The sequence below is a fragment of the Salvelinus namaycush genome, unplaced genomic scaffold (assembly GCF_016432855.1).
Source record: "Salvelinus namaycush isolate Seneca unplaced genomic scaffold, SaNama_1.0 Scaffold1567, whole genome shotgun sequence".
NCBI lineage: Eukaryota > Metazoa > Chordata > Actinopteri > Salmoniformes > Salmonidae > Salvelinus > Salvelinus namaycush.
The window spans coordinates 10,712-33,326 of record NW_024058305.1 but is presented as its reverse complement, the minus strand read 5'-3'; the positions used below and the strand labels follow the sequence as shown (position 1 = coordinate 33,326).

Sequence of the window (22,615 nt, the reverse complement as noted above, 5' to 3'; positions counted from 1 at the left end):
TACACGACCAAAAGTATGTGGACATCTGCTCGTCGAACATCTCATTCCAAAATCATGGGCATTAATATAGAATATAGAATGTCATTGAATGCTGTAGCGTTAAGAATTCTCTTCACTGGAACTAAGGGGCCTAGCCCAAACCATGAAAAACAGCCCCAGACCAGTATTCCTCATCCACCAAACTTTACAGTTGGCACTATGCATTGGGGCAGGTAGTATTCTCCTGGAGTCCGTCAAAACCCAGATTCGTCCACCGGACTGCCAGATGGTGAATCGTATATTCAACACGCCAGAGAACAGATTTCCACTTCTCCAGAGTCCAATGGCAGTGAGCTTTACACCACTGCAGCTGATTCTTGGCATTGCACATAGTGATCTTAGGCTTGTGTGCGGCTGCTCGGCCATGGAAACCCATTTCATGAAGCCCTCAACAAAGTTATTGTGCTGCAGTTGCTTCCAAAGGCAGTTTGGAACTCGGTAGTGAATGTTGCCATTCTCCTGCCAATGTTTGTCTACGGAGATTGCATGGCTGTGTGCTCGATTTTAAACACCTGTCAGCAACATGTGGGGCTTTAATAGCTGAATCCACGCATTTGAAGGGGTGTCCACATACTTTTGAATATATAGTGAGTATCTAACATACGATTGTGCCCTACGTTCCCGTTTTACCTTTAATAGCCAGCTGCACTTCCTTTGACTTGCCACAGCCGTGACTATTTCTTGCTTCACAGAAGTACAGTCCTCCATCACCAATAGTCACATTGAGGGTGTAACTCAGTCCAGATGCTACCTGTGTTAAATTACCCCCACTGATCTTGAACCAGGTGAAGGTTGTCACAGGAGGGTTGGCTGTACTGCTGCAGGTCAGATTAACACAGCTGCCCACTGATACTGGATCAGCTGGACTGATGGAGGCCGAGGTGTCCTTAGGAGAGACTGAGGGAGAGGGGTTCATTTAGAATGTATCTGGATATGGTATATTGAATAGCCTCATCCAAACCACTCTATTACAATCATCAGTGAAAACATGATAGAATGATCTCCTACTATTCCGGTCGCACGCGATTCCGGTCGCATTCCGCTTCGCTCCACAGGTAGTATCACATTTCATTTCATTTCATTACAGTACAACGGTTTGATTTGTTTGATCTTAGCTAGCTACATAGCCGTCTTTGTATCAAAGATAATTGTGTAGTTTAGAGTAATTATCTAGGTTAGCTAGCCAGCTATTTTCGTCTTTCTAACGTAACGTAACGTAGTCAACACTGCTAGCTAGCCAGCTAGCCACCGAATAGCAGCACTGTAGAAACTATTACATTCAACGGAACAACGGAACGACTTGATTAGTGTAGTGTTAGCTAGCTACATAGTTGTCTTTGCTGTCTTTGTATCTAAGATAATTGTGTAGTCTAGAGTAATTATCGGTTAGCTAGCCAGCTATTTTTGTCCGCCGCGCTGCCGTTCTCCTACCTAGTCAACACTGCTAGCTAGCCAACTTCTACCGAATAGCAGCACTGTAGAAACTATTACATTACAACGGAACGATTTGATTAGTGTAGTGTTAGCTAGCTACATAGTTGTCTTTGCTGTCCTTGTATCTAAGATAATTGTGTAGTTTAGACTAATTATCTAGCCAGTTACCGAGGTTACCTAGCCAGCTATCGAGGTTACCTAGCCAGCTACACTTTCAAACAAAGTCAACAACGCAGCCACTGCTAGCTAGCCTACTTCAGCAGTACTGTATCATTTTAATCATTTTAGTCAATAAGATTTTTGCAACTTAAGCTTAACTTTCTGAACATTCGAGACGTGTAGTCCACTTGTCATTCCAATCTCCTTTGCATTAGCGTAGCCTCTTCTGTAGCCTGTCAACTATGTGTCTGTCTATCCCTGTTCTCTCCTCTCTGCACAGACCATACAAACGCTTCACACCGCATGGCCGCGGCCACCCTAACCTGGTGGTCCCAGCGCGCACGACCCACGTGGAGTTCCAGGTCTCCGGTAGCCTCTGGAACTGCCGATCTGCGGCCAACAAGGCAGAGTTCATCTCAGCCTATGCTTCCCTCCAGTCCCTCGACTTCTTGGCACTGATGGAAACATGGATCACCACAGATAACACTGCTACTCCTACTGCTCTCTCCTCGTCTGCCCACGTGTTCTCGCACACCCCGAGAGCTTCTGGTCAGCGGGGTGGTGGCACCGGGATCCTCATCTCTCCCAAGTGGTCATTCTCTCTTTCTCCCCTTACCCATCTGTCTATCGCCTCCTTTGAATTCCATGCTGTCACAGTTACCAGCCCTTTCAAGCTTAACATCCTTATCATTTATCGCCCTCCAGGTTCCCTCGGAGAGTTCATCAATGAGCTTGATGCCTTGATAAGCTCCTTTCCTGAGGACGGCTCACCTCTCACAGTTCTGGGTGACTTTAACCTCCCCACGTCTACCTTTGACTCATTCCTCTCTGCCTCCTTCTTTCCACTCCTCTCCTCTTTTGACCTCACCCTCTCACCTTCCCCCCCTACTCACAAGGCAGGCAATACGCTTGACCTCATCTTTACTAGATGCTGTTCTTCCACTAACCTCATTGCAACTCCCCTCCAAGTCTCCGACCACTACCTTGTATCCTTTTCCCTCTCGCTCTCATCCAACACTTCCCACACTGCCCCTACTCGGATGGTATCGCGCCGTCCCAACCTTCGCTCTCTCTCCCCCGCTACTCTCTCCTCTTCCATCCTATCATCTCTTCCCTCTGCTCAAACCTTCTCCAACCTATCTCCTGATTCTGCCTCCTCAACCCTCCTCTCCTCCCTTTCTGCATCCTTTGACTCTCTATGTCCCCTATCCTCCAGGCCGGCTCGGTCCTCCCCTCCTGCTCCGTGGCTCGACGACTCATTGCGAGCTCACAGAACAGGGCTCCGGGCAGCCGAGCGGAAATGGAGGAAAACTCGCCTCCCTGCGGACCTGGCATCCTTCCACTCCCTCCTCTCTACATTTTCCTCTTCTGTCTCTGCTGCTAAAGCCACTTTCTACCACTCTAAATTCCAAGCATCTGCCTCTAACCCTAGGAAGCTCTTTGCCACCTTCTCCTCCCTCCTGAATCCTCCCCCCCCCCCCCCCCCTCCTCCCTCTCTGCAGATGACTTCGTCAACCATTTTGAAAAGAAGGTCGACGACATCCGATCCTCGTTTGCTAAGTCAAACGACACCGCTGGTTCTGCTCACACTGCCCTACCCTGTGCTCTGACCTCTTTCTCCCCTCTCTCTCCAGATGAAATCTTGCGTCTTGTGACGGCCGGCCGCCCAACAACCTGCCCGCTTGACCCTATCCCCTCCTCTCTTCTCCAGACCATTTCCGGAGACCTTCTCCCTTACCTCACCTCGCTCATCAACTCATCCTTGACCGCTGGCTACGTCCCTTCCGTCTTCAAGAGAGCGAGAGTTGCACCCCTTCTGAAAAAACCTACACTCGATCCCTCCGATGTCAACAACTACAGACCAGTATCCCTTCTTTCTTTTCTCTCCAAAACTCTTGAACGTGCCGTCCTTGGCCAGCTCTCCTGCTATCTCTCTCAGAATGACCTTCTTGATCCAAATCAGTCAGGTTTCAAGACTAGTCATTCAACTGAGACTGCTCTTCTCTGTATCACGGAGGCGCTCCGCACTGCTAAAGCTAACTCTCTCTCCTCTGCTCTCATCCTTCTAGACCTATCGGCTGCCTTCGATACTGTGAACCATCAGATCCTCCTCTCCACCCTCTCCGAGTTGGGCATCTCCGGCGCGGCCCACGCTTGGATTGCGTCCTACCTGACAGGTCGCTCCTACCAGGTGGCGTGGCGAGAATCTGTCTCCTCACCACGTGCTCTCACCACTGGTGTCCCCCAGGGCTCTGTTCTAGGCCCTCTCCTATTCTCGCTATACACCAAGTCACTTGGCTCTGTCATAACCTCACATGGTCTCTCCTATCATTGCTACGCAGACGACACACAATTAATCTTCTCCTTTCCCCCTTCTGATGACCAGGTGGCGAATCGCATCTCTGCATGTCTGGCAGACATATCAGTGTGGATGACGGATCACCACCTCAAGCTGAACCTCGGCAAGACGGAGCTGCTCTTCCTCCCGGGGAAGGACTGCCCGTTCCATGATCTCGCCATCACGGTTGACAACTCCATTGTGTCCTCCTCCCAGAGCGCTAAGAACCTTGGCGTGATCCTGGACAACACCCTGTCGTTCTCAACTAACATCAAGGCGGTGGCCCGTTCCTGTAGGTTCATGCTCTACAACATCCGCAGAGTACGACCCTGCCTCACACAGGAAGCGGCGCAGGTCCTAATCCAGGCACTTGTCATCTCCCGTCTGGATTACTGCAACTCGCTGTTGGCTGGGCTCCCTGCCTGTGCCATTAAACCCCTACAACTCATCCAGAACGCCGCAGACCGTCTGGTGTTCAACCTTCCCAAGTTCTCTCACGTCACCCCGCTCCTCCGCTCTCTCCACTGGCTTCCAGTTGAAGCTCGCATCCGCTACAAGACCATGGTGCTTGCCTACGGAGCTGTGAGGGGAACGGCACCTCAGTACCTTCAGGCTCTGATCAGGCCCTACACCCAAACAAGGGCACTGCGTTCATCCACCTCTGGCCTGCTCGCCTCCCTACCACTGAGGAAGTACAGTTCCCGCTCAGCCCAGTCAAAACTGTTCGCTGCTCTGGCACCCCAATGGTGGAACAAACTCCCTCACGACGCCAGGACAGCGGAGTCAATCACCACCTTCCGGAGACACCTGAAACCCCACCTCTTTAAGGAATACCTAGGATAGGATAAAGTAATCCTTCTGACCCCCCCCCCCCCCCCTTAAAAGATTTAGATGCACTATTGTAAAGTGGCTGTTCCACTGGATGTCATAAGGTGAATGCACCAATTTGTAAGTCGCTCTGGATAAGAGCGTCTGCTAAATGACTTAAATGTAAATGTATCTATTCTACAGGAACCGGTGATTAAATCTTACATGAAACATTAAGCATCATGTTATGTTCAGCTGTCTTGTTGCTTGCCCCTACTGGGTAGACTGCAGTACAAGTGATGTTCTTCTCACGATGAAGGTATGATGGAGTGAAGGTCACCGTGGAGAGAACTGATTTGGTTTGGTCTGGATTCTCCTGCAGTTGATTCTCAGTTGTGAACTGTGTTGGGAGAGTCCATGTCAGCTCAGGGGGGTGTTCAGGACAGGGAGCGACAGCAGAGCAGTTAAAACTGACAGAGGTCCCTTCCTTCACCTCACCTGAGACAGTAAGGATGGGACTGGAAGGCAAATCTGTAATACATTGCAGATAAAGATATTTTACACTAATAGTTAAATTATCCTCTTGTTCTACTCTTATCCTTGATGCAAGGAATATGAGTTGGAAGAAATAGTTGGTTAAAAGTTAAATTGTCTCTTACCTCTGACAACTATATCAACAGACTTATCAGGATCTGTTGCACGGAATGGTTGACTCTCAATCCTGAAGAAGTATCTATTAGTGTAACTGGTGGTTACATTGAAGAAGACTGTGGTGCAGTTCTTCTGGGACATCTTTCCAGTTATCTTCCCTTGATATATGTTGACTATCTTACTACTGTTAAATATCACACTGTCCGGACGCCCACCAAAGTATGGGTTTTCTTTAATCCACACTCCAGAGGTTGGTATTGTGCTGTTAAATGTATACTTATTTTGGTCAGGAATATCAAATGAACATGGGATTTGCATACAGGAGCCAGTCAGTACATCCAGTCTATCTGGCATTGTGGTGTTCAAATCTCGTTGACCAAAACAGGCCAAAACACCTGCAACATAAAGGACAACATCAGGGAGGTTCTGATATATTTTCCGTACAGACCAGTGATATGTATCAAGTCTAGATGACTGACAGGGGCCGCTGTTTGGAAGCCACTGCATAGCCATCTTGTTACTCCTCCTCCATTGTAAAACAGATGTTGGAAGATATAGAAATGCATTTATTAATGTCTCCATTCGTTTTAGACAAGTATATTCTATTACAGACACCTTAATACAAACTTTCAATTATATTTTGTAAAACTGCAACACTTCCTTCAACAGAGAGACCCTACCCTTTCTCCAGCCAATGATCACATCTTGTAACTCACTGAACTGGTATTATCCAATAACTATTTCATCTTTGAGTCAGACTTTTTCCTTCAAATTCAGGGTGTAGCCATGGGCTCCCCCTTTGACCCCAACTATGTGAACCTGTATGTGGAACAATTTGAGGATGCACTCATTTACAAAACATAGAGACACACCCCCTACTCTCTAAAATCCTCTCATGGAAGAGATACATAGATGATGTCTTTGTGCTCTGGGAAGGAAGTCAGCAGGAACTAAATTAATTCCAAACTCTGCTAATCGAGAGCTCTGAATATCTCAAATTCACCATGCAGACTGATGAGAGAAAAATAAACTACCTGGACTTATGGATCATCAAAGGGAATGATGCATTACATACAGACCTGTACACAAAGCCAACAGACCTCAAAAGCCTGCTACGTGGGGATAGTATGCATCCCCTTCCCCTCAGGAATGGTCTCCCATATAGCCAGTTATTCAGGGTTAAATGAATCTGTTGCCAACAGTCAGATTTTGACAGCAATGCTAAAAAAGTATTGATCCTGCAATGATGAAAATATCTCAAAAACCAAAAGAGGTTTTTCTAAAAACTAAACCAAAGAAGTGAAACAACGCAACAGTCTTTTGCACTAAGTACACCAAGTGTTCAGAAAAAATGAAAGCAATCCTGAAAAGGCACTGGCATATTCTGCAATCAGACAACAAAAAAATCACACCTCTTCATAGAAACCCCACTGGTGGTCTATAAGTGTGGGCGCAATATTGGGGATAGCTTGTGAGATCTGACCTGCCCCCTGAGCCCACTCAGACACTCTTGACACCCATTCCAAATGGGAACTACAAATGTGGATCATGCTCATAGTGCAATAGCACTACAAACACACCCTTCTACAGACACCCAGATATTGGTCGAAAAATCCCTGTTAGGGGTATCATCTCTTGCAAGATAAAGGTAGTGATCTATCTCATCACATGTTCATGTGGAAAAGCCAACGTAGGACAAACGAAAAGACAATTAAAACAATGCAGAGCTGAACACCGCAGCTCAATCAGGTGTAAGAACACTAACTATCCAGTAGCAGCTCACTTTGTTGAAGCAACACAGGTTGATCCCATCTCCTCCCTCAAATACACAGGTATTGATCCTGTTGCTCTACCAAGGAGAGGAGGTAACATGGAGATCCTACTACGACAGAGGGAGGACTACTGGATTTCCTATTGAAAAACATTGACCCCAAGTGGTCAGAATATTGACTTTGGTCTCAAGCCCTTTTTATGAACAATTATTTTATAAAGAGGTCTTATAAATGAATATATTCTTTCTACAGCTTATCAGAGTACAACCAATATGTTCCCCCTGTTGATGATGCTTACTATGCATTATGGATGAACCAAGATATTACATTTTATCAACATTTAATGAAGGTGGAAAAATCCCTGTTAGGGGTATCATCTCTTTCAAGACAAAGGTAGTGATCTATCTCATCACCTGTTCATGTGGAAAAGCCAACGTAGGACAAACGAAAAGACAATTAAAACAATGCAGAGCTGAACACCGCAGCTCAATCAGGTGTAAGAACACTGACTATCCAGTAGCAGCTCACTTTGTTGAAGCTAACCGTCCCATCTGCTCCCTCAAATACACACTCATATACACACGCATTGAGCATGTTGGTCTACCAAGGAGAGGAGGTATTTAAAAACATTGTCCCCTACTGTCTTAAAATTGAATTTGGTCTCAGTCCCTTCTAATGAACAATTATTTTTTATAAAGAAGTCTTATAAATGAATATATTCTTTCTACAGTTTATCAGCGTACAACCAATATGTTCCCCCTGTTGATGATGCTTATTATGCATTATGGATTAACCAAAAGATTACATTTCAACAACATTTAATGATATTGGAAACAATTAAATATATGTGAAATTAAATTAAACAATCATTTATGTTGATGCTAATCTTATGCTAATGTTAATGTAACAATAGGCTAATATATTCAATATGCTGTAAACTATTGTCTTTTAACAGTTTCACTCAATTCATTCCAATTAATCTCATAATTATGACACACCCCTCACTATTGTCATTGGTTGCACTAATTGCACTGTTTGTCTACATAACCTGATTAAGCATTCATGGCTTTACCCTGAAGAAGGCACAGTGATGCCGAAACGTTGGTGTTTTACCCAATACATTACTGGGAGTTTATATATATAGAGTGTGCAACTCTCTTTGTTTTTATAGCTTACAGTGTATTCACCGTTAGTCAGCACCTCTACAATAAGTCATTTTCTCTGAGTGTGCTCCAGCTCATGCTTTTTATATGACCTGAACATAACAAATAAAAGATAAACATGTAAAGATATTAAAGTATTGTATTTATAGAGTACTAACTTTTCTGTCCCATCTTCAACAAAATACTTAAATACATGTAATTTTGTCCTTGAAATATTTTATTGAAATACTGTAGAATTCCATTAATTCTTATGGAGGACTGCTTCTTCTGGGGAGTACCATATATAGAGACCGGTGGATTTAAAGTCTCTCATTGGCCGTTACATAGCATCAGCGATCCAGGGTTTATACACATCACTGGTACAGTCTCTCCCAATAATAATAATATGAACTTATTTCTATATACAGGTGATTTTTCAATTGGTCGGTATGTTGTCAAGGAGTGAGGTGACATGTGTTTGTGAGCAGAGGACCACTAGTTTGAGCCCGGTATGGGGATGGGGACAGTGGTGGAAGCTATACTGTTAGCTGCACACTGACGTCGGTTTCACATACTGTACAGTGACATGAAACAGTATTTACCTCCTTTCTGGTTCTCTATTTTTGCTTCTTTATTTACTGAATGTTATCAGATCTTCAACCAAAACCTACTATCAGATAAAGGGAACTTGGGTTTACAAATAACAAACAAATAGTTAAAGTTGTTTAATTTATTTAATTAACAAAGTTATGCAACATCCAATTCCCCTGTGTGAAAAAGTAATTTCTCCCTTTACTCTCAATAACTGGTTGTGCCACCATTCCAAAACACACAATCAAGTCAGCATGAAAATTGATAAAAAGCAACAAATGTAAAGGTTTTGAATGGCCTAGTCAAAGTCCAGACCTAATCCCTATTGAGATATTGTGGCAGGACTTGAAACGAGCAGTTTATGATTGAAAACCACAAATGTCGTTGAGTTAAATCAGTTCTACAAGGAAGAGTGGACAAAAATTCCTCCACAGCAATGTGGGAGGCTGATCAACAACTACATGAATTGTATGGTTGGAGTCATGGAGAGTAAGGGGGCAATTACTGTTTCACACAGGGGCATTGGGTGTTACATAACTTTGTTTAAGAAATAAATGAAATAAGTATGTCATTGTTGTGTTATTTGTTCACTCAGGTTCCATTGATCTAATATCAGCTTTTGATTGAATATCTGATAACATTCATTATCAACTATATGCAAAATACTTTTTCACAGGACTGTTTGAATCCAGACAATTAACGAATTAACTTTTCAACACAGTTATATAGCACATCCCATAAAATATAATGACTTGTGGTTATTCCTTTATGTCTGACTCATAACTAGTTGTTGTTGTGTGGAAGACTCACCTGACATAAAGAGGACAATGAGAAAAAACATGTTCTCAGGACAAGCCATGTGAGAACTCACACACTACTGATCACCTGAAACAGTACAAACATACACTTACTGTTATAGTAACTGACACACAACTGATCACCTGAAACAGTACAAACATACACTTCCTGTTATAGTAACTGACACACAGCTGATCACCTGAAACATTACAAACATACACTTCCTGTTATAGTAAGTGACATACTACTGATCACCTGAAACAGTACAAACATTCACTTCCTGTTAAAGTAACTGACACACAACTGATCACCTGAAATAGTACAAACATTCACTTCCTGTTATAGTAAGTGACATACTACTGATCACCTGAAACAGTACAAACATTCACTTCCTGGTATAGTAAGTCACATGACATGTACTGTATCACATTGAAGCTTTAGTCCATACATCACGTAGGTACTAAAGTTGTATAGCTAATACATGAACTAACAGCCGTACATTGAACATTTTGAATCTCATTACTTGTAATTAATTTCCTTCATTTAGTGTGAACATTAAAATATGAAGATAAGATAGTGAAGTAGTTGTCACTTGCCTTACAATGATGTAAACGGTCCACGGGAGACACTGTCACACACCCATAGTTTGTTCTGACAAACTAAAGTGCTGAAAATCATGTGGCACATCTCACATCTCATCAGTGACATACTTCCTAATAAGTGCATTTATATAACAGGATGTTGAATAGTCTATGTGCTGGGTGTCAACATCAGTTGTGAAAACATGGTATGCTAATTTAAGTGTTTAGAACGTTGTCATTTTCTAATGAACCTTCTACTCCAGAACAATTAGTTTCAGTCACTTGAAACATTGCAGAGGTGGCCTTAGTCATGTTTCACCAGTTTCAAATGAAATGGAGCCCAGCTGCCCACTGACTGATTCTTAACACATTGTGTGGGTCAGCCACTGACTCAACAGCTTTTTGTGGCCTATACATTTCATTACTGCCCGAAATGGACACGTATACACAATATATTTTCATTGTGGGATTATAATATTCATTGCAGTTAATGTATGTGTGGGGGTGGGGGGTAAATAACCCTTTTATGGGGAAGGGGACCCCTTAACAGCATTGTGTTACAGGCCCCCAAATAATCAAGTCCACCCTTGATACAACAACAGAAACCTTAAGCAATATAACCATCTCCCTCTCCTCAATCTCCCAGGATTTTAAAAAATGTAGCTACATCATGAACCAAAATCCATCCAACTTGCTTTCATCCAACTTGCTTAGTTAAATTTGAGTTCAGTAAAAGATACCCGGTTCTCACATTATCTTTCAACACGAAAAACAGACTTTGTCAGAAACAGAGTGACTGTAATTGTAATTTATGGATTATCACACACTCCTCCATTTCTCTTGCACCCACTTCCTCTTTCATTACGTCACTTCTATCTGCCAAGAGGAGCATGGTGGGCTGGGAGCCACAGGAGGGAGCCATCGACCTGCAGGGCAAGGTGTACTTCTTCGACGGTCATGTCTAGATGGGACACAGCTTTTGTCAAATTGACGTTCTTAAGTTGATGTTGTTTTATTTTAGCTAACCCTAACCCTTTTTCTTACCTTATTCAATTATCCTAACCTGCTACGTTAATTCTCCCAACCTGCTGCACAAGTTCTCCTACATTTGCTAGGAAAAGTTCATTTTGACAAAAAGCTGTATCCCTTCTATTCTAAACCCTGTTCGACCTGCACAAGGCCTTCTGGGAGAAGGAGACCCAGGAGCTGAGGACGTACTTTACCCAGCAGGTGGGTTTTTATTACAGTGCAATTAATGAACAACCTCAAATGCAGCCTCATGTGTGTCTCTTGAACAACACTCAAAATAAAAACAGACACAAAATAGCTCCCAACAATACACACATGAAAAATAGACATGTAATGGGGATATTTAAGATGAGTTAAGTTCAGATTCAGTTTAGAATGATTCATATAATGTTCAGCATATTTATATATTTGACCTTTCTGTAACATGATTTCCAGTGTGCTGTTTGTAACACTTGGGTTGATGGTCACTAGACTCAATGCTGTATGTTACGGATTAAACTCATAACTGTTGATAGTGATTGACGCCAGACTGGAGGTACAAGGACCGAGGACACGCTGATTGTTATTGTATTCTGTGAAATACTGATTCTGTAGTAGTTAACAAAGCCACTGCCTTTGGTTTTGACTTCCTACAAGCCTCTTAGGCTGGTGTTTACAGAACATTTGTTGTTCTGATTAGGATATAAAGGATCTGTCTTCAAGAGGATGGTGTTTACAGAACATTTGTTGGTCTGATTAGGAAATAAAGGATCTGTCTTCAAGAGGATGGTGTTTACAGAACATTTGTTGGTCTGATTAGGATATAAAGGGTCTGTCTTCAAGAGGATGGTGTTTACAGAACAATTGTTGGTCTGATTAGGAAATAAAGGGCCTGTCTCCAAGAGGCCAATCAGACATTGTCTCTGCTTCTATGCTGGATGTTGTCTCCCTGTTGCAACTTGTATTAAACCTGATTGATTCATGATTGACCTTATCAACGACTTCTCTTCTCTTTTGTTCACAGACAAACAAATATCACCCCCCAGGACATGCTAACCTCTCACCTTGGCAATGACAGAGGAAGTTAGCATTTTTGGGGGTGATATATGATATTTCTCACTCATAATGTTTCACAATTCAGGACCATAATCATGGTAGAATCCACAATAATGAATTTAGAAATATATTATATTCTTAATTACAATAAAAGTTACTGCAAAATAACACAATACATTATTTACCATTCATTGGGCACAAAATAATCTGAAACACAAACAGAATAGTCACAAGCCTGATGTAGCCATTGCTATGAATATTGGACCAAATACTAAACCTTTTTGCACTTTAATACACATATAAGTGAATTTGTCCAAATACTGTTGGTCCCCTAAAATGGGGGGACAATGTACAAAAGGTGCTGTAATATCTAACCGGTTCACCCGATATGGATGAAAATACCCTGAAATGAAAGTTGATAGTCTGCACTTTAACCTCAAAGTCATTGTATCATTTCAAATCCAAAGTGATGGAGTACAGAGATGAAAAAGTTAAATAAATGACACTGTCCCAATACTTTTGGAGCTCACTGTACACACGGCATACTGCGATACTTAATACTTAACATCAAATCAAATCAAATCAAATGTTATTTTTTCACGTGCTGAATACAACAGGTGTAGACATTACCGTGAAATGCTTACTTTCAAGCCCTTAACCAACAATGCTGTTTCTAGAAAAATACGAGTTAATACAAATATTTACAAAAAAAAACAATTAATTTTTTTATTTCACCTTTATTTAACCAGGTAGGCAAGTTGAGAACACGTTCTCATTTACAATTGCGACCTGCCCAAGATAAAGCAAAGCAGTTCGACACATACAACAACACAGAGTTACACATGGAGTAAAACAAACATACAGTCAATAATACAGTAGAAAAATAAGTCTTTATACAATGTGAGCAAGTGAGGTGAGATAAGGGAGGTGAAGGCAAAAAAAAAAAACCATGGTGGCGAAGTAAATACAATATAGCAAGTAAAACACTTGAATGGTTGATTTGCAGTGGAAGAATGTGCAAAGTAGAGATAGAAATAATGGGGTGCAAAGGAGCAAAATAAATAAATAAATACAGTAGGGAAGGAGGTAGTTGTTTGGGCTAAATTATAGATGGGCTATGTACAGGTGCAGTAATCTATGAGCTGCTCTGACAGCTGGTACTTAAAGCTAGTGAGGGAGATAAGTGTTTCCAGTTTCAGAGATTTTTGTAGTTCGTTCCAGTCATTGGCAGTAGAGAACTGGAAGGAGAGGCGGCCAAAGAGATATACCTGCTGGAGCGCGTGTTACAGGTGGGTGCTGCTATGGTGACCAGCGAGCTGAGATAAGGGGGGACTTTACCTAGCAGGGTCTTGTAGATGACCTGGAGCCAGTGGGTTTGGCGACGAGTATGAAGCGAGGGCCAGCCAACGAGAGTGTACAGGTCGCAGTGGTGGGTAGTATAACGGGCTTTGGTGACAAAACGGATGGCACTGTGATAGACTGCATCCAATTTATTGAGTAGGGTATTGGAGGCTATTTTGTAAATGACATCACCGAAGTCGAGGATTGGTAGGATGGTCAGTTTTACAATGGTATGTTTGGCAGAATGAGTGAAGGATGCTTTGTTGCGGAATAGGAAGCCAATTCAAGATTTAACTTTGGATTAGAGATGTTTGATGTGAGTCTGGAAGGAGAGTTTACAGTCTAACCAGACACCTAGGTATTTGTAGTTGTCCACATAATCTAAGTCAGAGCCGTCCAGAGTAGTGATGTTGAACAGGTGGGCAGGTGCAGGCAGCGATCGGTTGAAGAGCATGCATTTAGTTTTACTTGTATTTAAGAGCAATTGGAGGCCACGGAAGGAGAGTTGTATGGCATTGAAGCTCGCCTGGAGGGTTGTTAACACAGTGTCTAAAGAAGGGCCAGAAGTATACAGAATGGTGTCGTCTGCGTAGAGGTGGTTCAGAGACTCACCAGCAGCAAGAGCGACATCATTGATGTATACAGAGAAGAGAGTCGGTCCAAGAATTGAACCCTGTGGCACCCCCATAGAGACTGCCAGAGGCCCGGACAACAGACCCTCCGATTTGACACACTGAACTCTATCAGAGAAGTAGTTGGTGAACCAGGCGAGGCAATCATTTGAGAAACCAAGGCTGTCGAGTCTGCCGATGAGGATGTGGTGATTGACAGAGTCGAAAGCCTTGGCCAGGTCAATGAATACGGCTGCACAGTATTGTTTCTTATCGATGGCGGTTAAGATATCGTTTAGGACCTTGAGCGTGGCTAAGGTGCACCCATGACCAGCTCTGAAAGCAAATTGCATAGCGGAGAAGGTATGGTGGGATTCGAAATGGTCGGTAATGTTTGTTGACTTGGCTTTCGAAGACCTTAGAAAGGCAGGGTAGGATAGATATAAGTCTGTAGCAGTTTGGGTCAAGAGTGTCCCCCCCTTTGAAGAGGGGGATGACCGCAGCTGCTTTCCAATCTTTGGGAATCTCAGACGACACGAAAGAGAGGTTGAACAGGCTAGTAATAGGGGTTGGAACAATTTCAGCAGAATTTTTTTGAAAGAAAGGGTCCAGATTATCTAGCCCGGCTGATTTGTAGTGGTCCAGATTTTGCAGCTCTTTCAGAACATCAGCTGACTGGATTTGGGAGAAGGAGAAATGGGGAAGGCTTGGGCGAGTAGCTGTGGGGGGGTGCAGTGCTGTTGACCGGGGTAGGGGTAGCCAGGTGGAAAGCATGGCCAGCCGTAGAAAAATGCTTATTGAAACTCTCAATTATAGTGGATTTGTCGGTGGTGACAGGGTTTCCTATCTTCAGTGCAGTGGGCAGCTGGGAGGAGATGTTCTTATTCTCCATGGACTTTACAGTGTCCCATAACTTTTTTGAGTTTGTGTTGCAGGAAGCAAATTTCTGCTTGAACAAAAGTATACAAATTAAAGAGCAACAATTAAATAACAATAACGTGGCTATAAACAGGGGTACCTGTACCGAGTCAATGTGCGGGGGGTACAGGTTAGTCTAGGTAATTGAGGTAATATGTACATGTAGGTCGGGGTAAAATGACCATGCGTAGATAATAAACAACAGAATAAAAAAAGGGGGTGGGGGGGTCAATGCAAGTAGTCCGGCTAGCCAATTGATCAGCTATTCAGCAGTCTTATGGCGGTAGAAGCTGTTTAGAAGCCTTTTGGTGTTCTCCTGAGTGGCACAGTGGTCTAAGGCACTGCATCACAGTGCTAGCTGTGCTATTGGTTCAAGTCCAGGCTCTGTCGCACCTGGTCGTGACTGGGAGACCGATTGGGCGGCGCACAATTGGCCCAGCATCGTCCGGGTTAGAGGAGGGTTTGGCCGGCAGGGATGTCCTTGTCACATCGCGCTCTAGCAACTCCTGTGGTGGGCTGGGTGCATACATGCTGACACGGTCGCCAGATGTATGGTGTTTCCTTCGATACATTGGTGTGGCTGGCTTCCAGGTTAAGCGGGCATTGTTGGCCATTGGTTGGGTTGTGTTTTGAAGGATGCACAGCTCCTTGTCATGTGACAAGATTGTAACTACCAATTGGATAGCATGAAATTGTGGAGAAAAAAGAAAAAAATATAGGAAACAAAGGAAACAAATATTATAAATAAAAAATATTTAGGGCCTTCCTCTGACACCCCCTGGTATAGAGGTCCTTAATGGCTGAAAGCTTGGGCCGTAAGCACTACCCCCTGTAGGGCCTTGCGGTCGGAGGCCGAGCAGTTGCCATATCAGGCGGTGTTGCAACCAGTCAGGATGCTCTCGATTGTGCAGCTGTATAACTTTTTGAGGATCTGAGGACCCACGCCAAATCTTTTCAGTCTCCTGAAGGATGTATAGGTGCTGTCATGCCCTCTTCACGACTGTCTTGGTGTGTTTGGACAATGATAGTTTGTTGGTGATGTGGACACCAAGGAGCTTGAAGCTCTCAACCTGCCCCACCTCAGCCCCATCGATGAGAATGGGGGCATGCTCGGCCCTCCTTTTCCTGTAGTCCACGATCATCTCCTTTGTCTTGATCACTTAGAGTGAAAGGTTATTGTCCTGGAACCACCCTGCCAGATTTCTGACCTCCTTCCTATAGGCTGTCTCATTTTTGTTGGTGATCAGGCCCTGTTGTGTCGTCTGCAAAGCTAATGATTGTGTTGGAGTCGTGCTTGACCACGCGGTCATGGGTGAACAGGGAGTACAGGAGCGGACTAGGCACGCACCCCTGAGGGACCCCATGTTGAGTATCAGAGAGGCAGATGTGTTGTTGCCTACCCTTACCACCTGGAGTGCGGCCCATCAGGAAGTCCAGGATCCAGTTGCAGAGGGAGGTGTTTAGTCCCAGGGTCCTTAGCTTAGTGATTAGCTTTGAGGGCACTACGATGTTGAACGCTGAGCTGTAGTCAATGAACAGCATTCTCACGTAAGTGTTCCTGTTGTCCAAGTGGGAAAGGGCATTGTTGATTGCAATAGAGATTGCATCATCTGTGGATCTGTTGAGGCAGTATGCAAATTGGAGTGGATCTAGTGTTTCTGGGATAACGGTGTTGATGTGAGCCATGACCAGCCTGGCTACAGACATGAGTACTATGGGTCGGTAGTCATTTTGGCAGATTACCTTGGTGTTCTTGGGCACAGGGACTATGGTGGTCTGCTTGAAACATGTAGGTAATACAGACTCGGCCAGGGACAGGTTGACAATGTCAGTGAAGACACTTGTCATTTGGTCAGTGTATGCTCGGACTACACATCCTGGTAATTCATCTGGCCCTGCGGCTTTGTGAATGTTGACCTGTTTAAAGGTCTTAGTCACATCGGCTATGGGCGAGCGTGATCACACAATCATCCGGAACAGCTGGTGCTCTCATGCATGCTTCTGTGGTTCTTGCCTCGAAGCGCACATAGTAATTTAGCTCATCCGGTAGGCTTGTGTGAGCTCGCCGCTGGGCTTCCCTTTGTAGTCCGTAATAGTTTGCAAGCCGTGCCACATCCGACGAGCGTCGGAGCTGGTGTAGTGGGATTCAATATTAGTAGGATTCAATCTTGCAAGGGTCGTGGCTTTTGTGGTGCGATGGGTAACGATGCTTCGTGGGTGTCAGTTGTTGATTTGTGCAGAGGGTCCCTGGTTCGAGCCCAGGTAGGGGCGAGGAGAGGGACGGAAGTAAACTAGTTACATTAGAATCAGTCTTTCTGGGTAAGTCTAGAAGAGCTTTGCACACCTGGAATGTACACTATTTGCACATTATTCTTTTCAAAATTCTTCAAGCTCTATCAAATTGGTTGTTGATCATTGCTAGACAGCCATTTTCAATTTTTGCCATAGATTTTCAAGCCGATCAAAATTGTAACTTGGACATTTAGGAACATTCAATATTGTCATTGTAAGCAACACTGGTGTATATTTGGCTTTTTGTTTTAGGTTATTGTCCTGCTGAAAAGTGAATTTGCGTCCCAGTGTCTTTTGAAAATCAGACTGAACCAGGTTTTCTCTAGAGTTTGCCTGTGCTTAGCTCTATTCCATTTATTTTCATCCTAAAACACTTGATGACAAGCATACCCATAACATATTGCAGCCATCACCATGCTTGAAAATATGAAGAGTGGTACTCAGTGATATGTTGTGTTGGACATAGAGTGAATTTCATTGCCAAATGTTTTGCAGTTTTACTTTAGTGCCTTATTGCAAACAGAATGCATTTTCTGGAATATTTTTATTCTGTACATGTTTCCTTCTTTTCACTCTGTCATTTAGGTTAGTATTGTGGGGTAACTCAATGTTGTTGATCTATCCTCAGTTTCTCCTATCACAGCTGTTAAACTATGTAACTGTTTTAAAGTCACCATTGGCGTTATGGTGAAATCAGTGGAGGCTGCTGAGGGGAAGACAACTCATAATAATGTCTGGAACGGAGCAAATGGAATGGAATCAAACACATGGAAAACCTGTTGGATGTATTTGTTAAGAAAATGCTCTCCTAACTAGGGTTCGAAGACAGCATTTTGTACCCTGAGCTTAGTGGCCAGAAAAAGTGGATGTCGATGTCACTTACAAAATAGCTTTGTGTTTAATTACCAGGAGCCCGTTCTCCCCAATTAAGGTATCACTAACCTCCTGTGGGTGAAATCCCTGAGCGTTTGCTTTCCTCTCCGGCGACTGAGTTAGGAAGGACGCCTGTATCTTTGTAGGGATTGGGTGTATTGATAAACCGTCCAAAGTGTAATTAATAACTTCACCATGCTCAAAGGGATATGTCAAATGTATTTTATTTTTACCCATCTACCACAGGTGCTCTTCTTTGTGAGGCATTGGAAAAGCTCCCTGTCTTTGTGGTTGTATCTGTTTGAAATTCGCTGCTTGACCGAGGGAACTTACAGATAATTGTATGTGTAGGGTACAGAGATGAGGTAGTCATTCAAAATCATGTTAAATGCTAGTATTGCACACAGAGGGTTTCCATGCAACTCACTTTTATCTCCCTCAACAACTTTAAACATCTGCTATCCGAGCAGCTAACCGATCGCTGCAGCTGTACATAGTCCATCGGATATAGCCCACCCAATTTACCTACCTCACCCCCCATACTGCTTTTTTATTTACTTTTCTGCTCTTTTGCACACCAGTATCTCTACTTGCACATGATCATCTGATGATTTATCACTCCAGTGTTAATCTGCTAAATTGTATTTATTCGATTTATTGCCTACCTCCTCATGCCTTTTGCACACATTGTATATAGATTCTCTTTTTTTCTACCATGTTATTTACTTGTTTATTGTTTACTCCATGTGTAACTCTGTGTTGTTGTCTGTTCACACTGCTATGCTTTATCTTGGCCAGGTCGCAGTTGCAAATGAGAACTTGTTCTCAACTAGCCTACCTGGTTAAATAAAGGTGAAATAAAAAAATAAAAAATAAAAAATGTGACAAGTTAAGCAAATCTTTACTCCTGAACTTATTTAAGCTTGCCATAGAAAAGGTGTTGAATACATATTGACTTGAGACAATTAATATCTCTTCAATTTTATGTCTAAAAACATTATTCCACATTGTGTGTAGACAGTGACACAAATCTAAATTTAATCCATTTTCATGAGATATGTAAAATGTTGGACACAAAAGACCAAAAGATGTAATGGAAATTGGAATGTAAAGGTTTTATTACAGTGCAATTAATAAACATCCAATACATTCAGCCTCAATTGTTTTGTTCATTTAACACTCAATATAAAAACTGACAAGATAATTCTAAATAGATACAGTTGAAGTCGGAAGTTTATATACACCTTATTCAAATAAATTTAAACTCAGTTGTTCACAATTCCTGACCATTTAATCCAAGTAAAAATTCCCTAGTCTTGGGTTAGTTAGGATCACCACTTTATTTTAAGAATGTGAAATGTCAGAATAATAGTAAAGAGAATGATTTATTTCAGCTTTTATTTATTTCATCAACATTCCAAGTGGTCTGAAGTTTACAATACACTCAATTAGTATTTGTTAGCATTAGCTTTAAATTGTTTAACTTGGGTCAAACGTTTCGGGTAGCCTTCCACAAGCTTCCCACAATAAGTTGGGTGAATTGTGGCCCATTCCTCCTGACAGAGCTGGTGTAACTGATTCAGGTTTGAAGGCCTCCTTGCTTGCACACACTTTTTCAGTTCTGCCCACAAATGTTCTATAGGATTGAGGTCAGGGCTTTGTGATGGCCACTCCAATACCTTGACTTTGTGTCCTTAAGCCATTTTGCCACAACTTTGGAAGTATGCTTGGGGTCATTGTCCATTTGGAAGACCCATTTGCAGACCAAGCTTTAACTTCCTGACTGATGTCTTGAGATGTTGCTTCAATATATCCACATAATTTCCTCCCTCATGATGGCATCTATTTTTTGAAGTGACCAGTCCCTCTTGCAGCAAAGCATCCCCACAACATGATGCTGCCAACCCATGCTTCATGGTTGGGATGGTGTTCTTCGGCTTGCAAGCGTCCCCCTTTTTCCTCCAAACATAACGATGGTCATTATGGCCAAACAGTTTCTATTTTTGTTTCATTAGACCAGAGGACATTTCTCCAAAAGTACAATCTTTGTCCCCATGTGCAGTTGCAAACCGTAGTTCTGGCTTTATTATGGCGGTTTTGGAGCAGTGGCTTCTTCCTTGCTGAGCGACCTTTCAGATGATGTCAATATAGGACTCGTTTTACTGTGGATATAGATACCTATTGTACCTGTTTCCTCCAGCATCTTCACAAGGTCCTTTGCTGTTGTTCTGGGATTGATTTGCACTTTTCGCACCAAAGTACGTTCATCTCTAGGAGATAGAACGCGTCTCCTTCCTGAGCGGTATGGCGGCTACATGGTCCCATGGTGTTTATACTTCCGTACTATTGTTTGTACAGATGAACGTGGTACCTTCAGGCATTTGGAAATTTAACCAGACTTGTGGAGGTCCTATATTTGTTTTCTGAGGTCTTGCTCATTTATTTTGACTTTCCCATAATTTCAAGCAAAGAGGCACTGAGTTTGAAGGTAGGCCTTGAAATACATCCACAGGTACACCTCATTTTGACTCAAATGATGTTAATCAGAAGCTTCTAAAGGCATGACATAATTTTCTGGAATTTTCCAAGCTGTTAGAAGGCACAGTCAACTTAGTGTATGTTAACGTCTGCCCCACTGGAATTGTGATACAGTGAATTATAAGTGAAATAATCTGTCTGTAAACAATTTGTTGGAAAAATTACTTGTGTCATGCAGAAAGAAGATGTCCTAACTGTTCTAACTGACTTGCCAAAACTATAGTTTGTTAACAAGAAATGATGTGTGGAGTGGAGTGGTTGAAAAAATGAGTTTTAATGACTCCAACCTAAGTGTATGTAAACTTCCGACTTCAACTGTATAAACTGAAAGTAGATTATATTGTTAGTCTGGTAACTGCACAAAATATTAAGAGAACAATGACTACTAGATGTTAACACCATTCTGCCGTAATGTAGACTTCCTTCACCAACTTCCTAGTCTTGGTATCGACCACTGTCTCTCCAACTAACTGTATCTTCTCTCCTCAGTCATCATTGACTTTATATGGACTTAAACTGCCTTCAGTTTGGCTAGTGAACTCAGCAGTTCCTCTCTACTGGAGCCCATTAAACAGATGCTCTGTGAACTCAACACTCAAAATAAATGGTCCGAAATAAAGAGTATCCTACATCATCATATCAACACTATAGTAACAGTTAAAGACTTTTCATGCCAGCAAATTCTACAAATATGCAGATAATCATAGAGCACACAATTATCAATGTAACAAAGTACCAATAGAAAACAGATACACAATGACAATACGTACATAAAACACTTTAATACCAATTGGAAAGTTAACATGCACCTCTATTTATTCACTTGTGCATAAAGCCCATCTAGGTTGTTAAGAGGTGGTTCCTGGGCCCCTCTCCTGGTCACATTGACTTCAGCGTACTCACTCTCCTGTCCCTGACCCTGTCCTGGGCTGCAGCTGGGGTGGTCTTTGGTCGTAGTAGTTTGGAGAAGTCTATGTCACCGTAGTGGATCTCTTCAGGCTGGTCTTCTGCACGTTCCTCTGGTTCCTCTCCGGCTGTGGCCTGGTTAGCACAAACTGTATTACTGGGGAGTTCTGTGGAGAGACAACCAGAGAGAGGAACAGGTGTAAAGCTCTAAGCTCAGTCCATGTGTAAAACTCTAAGGTCAGCAGGTTACACAACACATACTGAGTGGATGTCAACGAAAATGTAAATTAGACTGACCTGGAGTAAAGAATTTCATTTTGTCAACAAATGAGCTCCAATCTAAAGAAAAAACTGTCAAAGTCCAACAGCTATTCTGTTATCATTCCATATTCTTACAGGATGTGGCATTGCTTTCGGTTTGTTCATCTCCCCTGAACTTGCTCTAAAATTATGTTAACCTCATGGCTTTGGATAGTTTCAGCATTAATTCAGTACTTCCTTAGATACACTTTGTAGATGGTTTGAAAGTGTAGCCTTATTGCCACCTGTCCCTGTGTATTGTCCGTCCTTTCAAGTCCATCGTGGAGCCTCAAGTTTCTCCTCCTGGAAGACATTTAGAAAGGCCTTCTGAATGCACTGTGAGGGTTTTCATATGCAAAAGCACAAACACAGCAGAAATAATAGTTTTGTATTGATTCCAGGAATAGTTTTTACCATCCAATAACACTGATCAGGCTGATAAGCAAAAGGACCCCCAAAG

The 22,615-nt window shown here is 42.7% G+C and overlaps 1 protein-coding gene across 1 annotated transcript; it reads right to left on the bottom strand.

The window, feature by feature from the left end:
• Positions 1-652: 652 nt before the first annotated feature.
• LOC120037104 (myelin-associated glycoprotein-like) lies at positions 653-22,171 on the bottom strand. Its single transcript, XM_038983279.1, has 5 exons — positions 22,153-22,171; positions 21,849-22,022; positions 5,437-5,823; positions 5,003-5,308; positions 653-936 (listed from the first exon to the last, which is right to left on the bottom strand). The coding sequence occupies exons 1-5, from the start codon at positions 22,169-22,171 to the stop codon at positions 653-655; spliced, it is 1,170 nt and encodes a 389-aa protein (XP_038839207.1).
• Positions 22,172-22,615: the final 444 nt, after the last annotated feature.

Bases quoted from the DNA above. Each gene is read 5' to 3' on its own strand.
- LOC120037104 (XM_038983279.1), bottom strand. The intron at 5,824-21,848 runs GTACGCTGAAGT...TTTATGTTGCAG, and splicing joins GGTCAGGGACAGGAGAGTGA to GTGTTTTGGCCTGTTTTGGT. The intron at 937-5,002 runs GTAAGATTTAAT...CCTCTCCCTCAG, and splicing joins CATGATGCTTAATGTTTCAT to TCTCTCCTAAGGACACCTCG.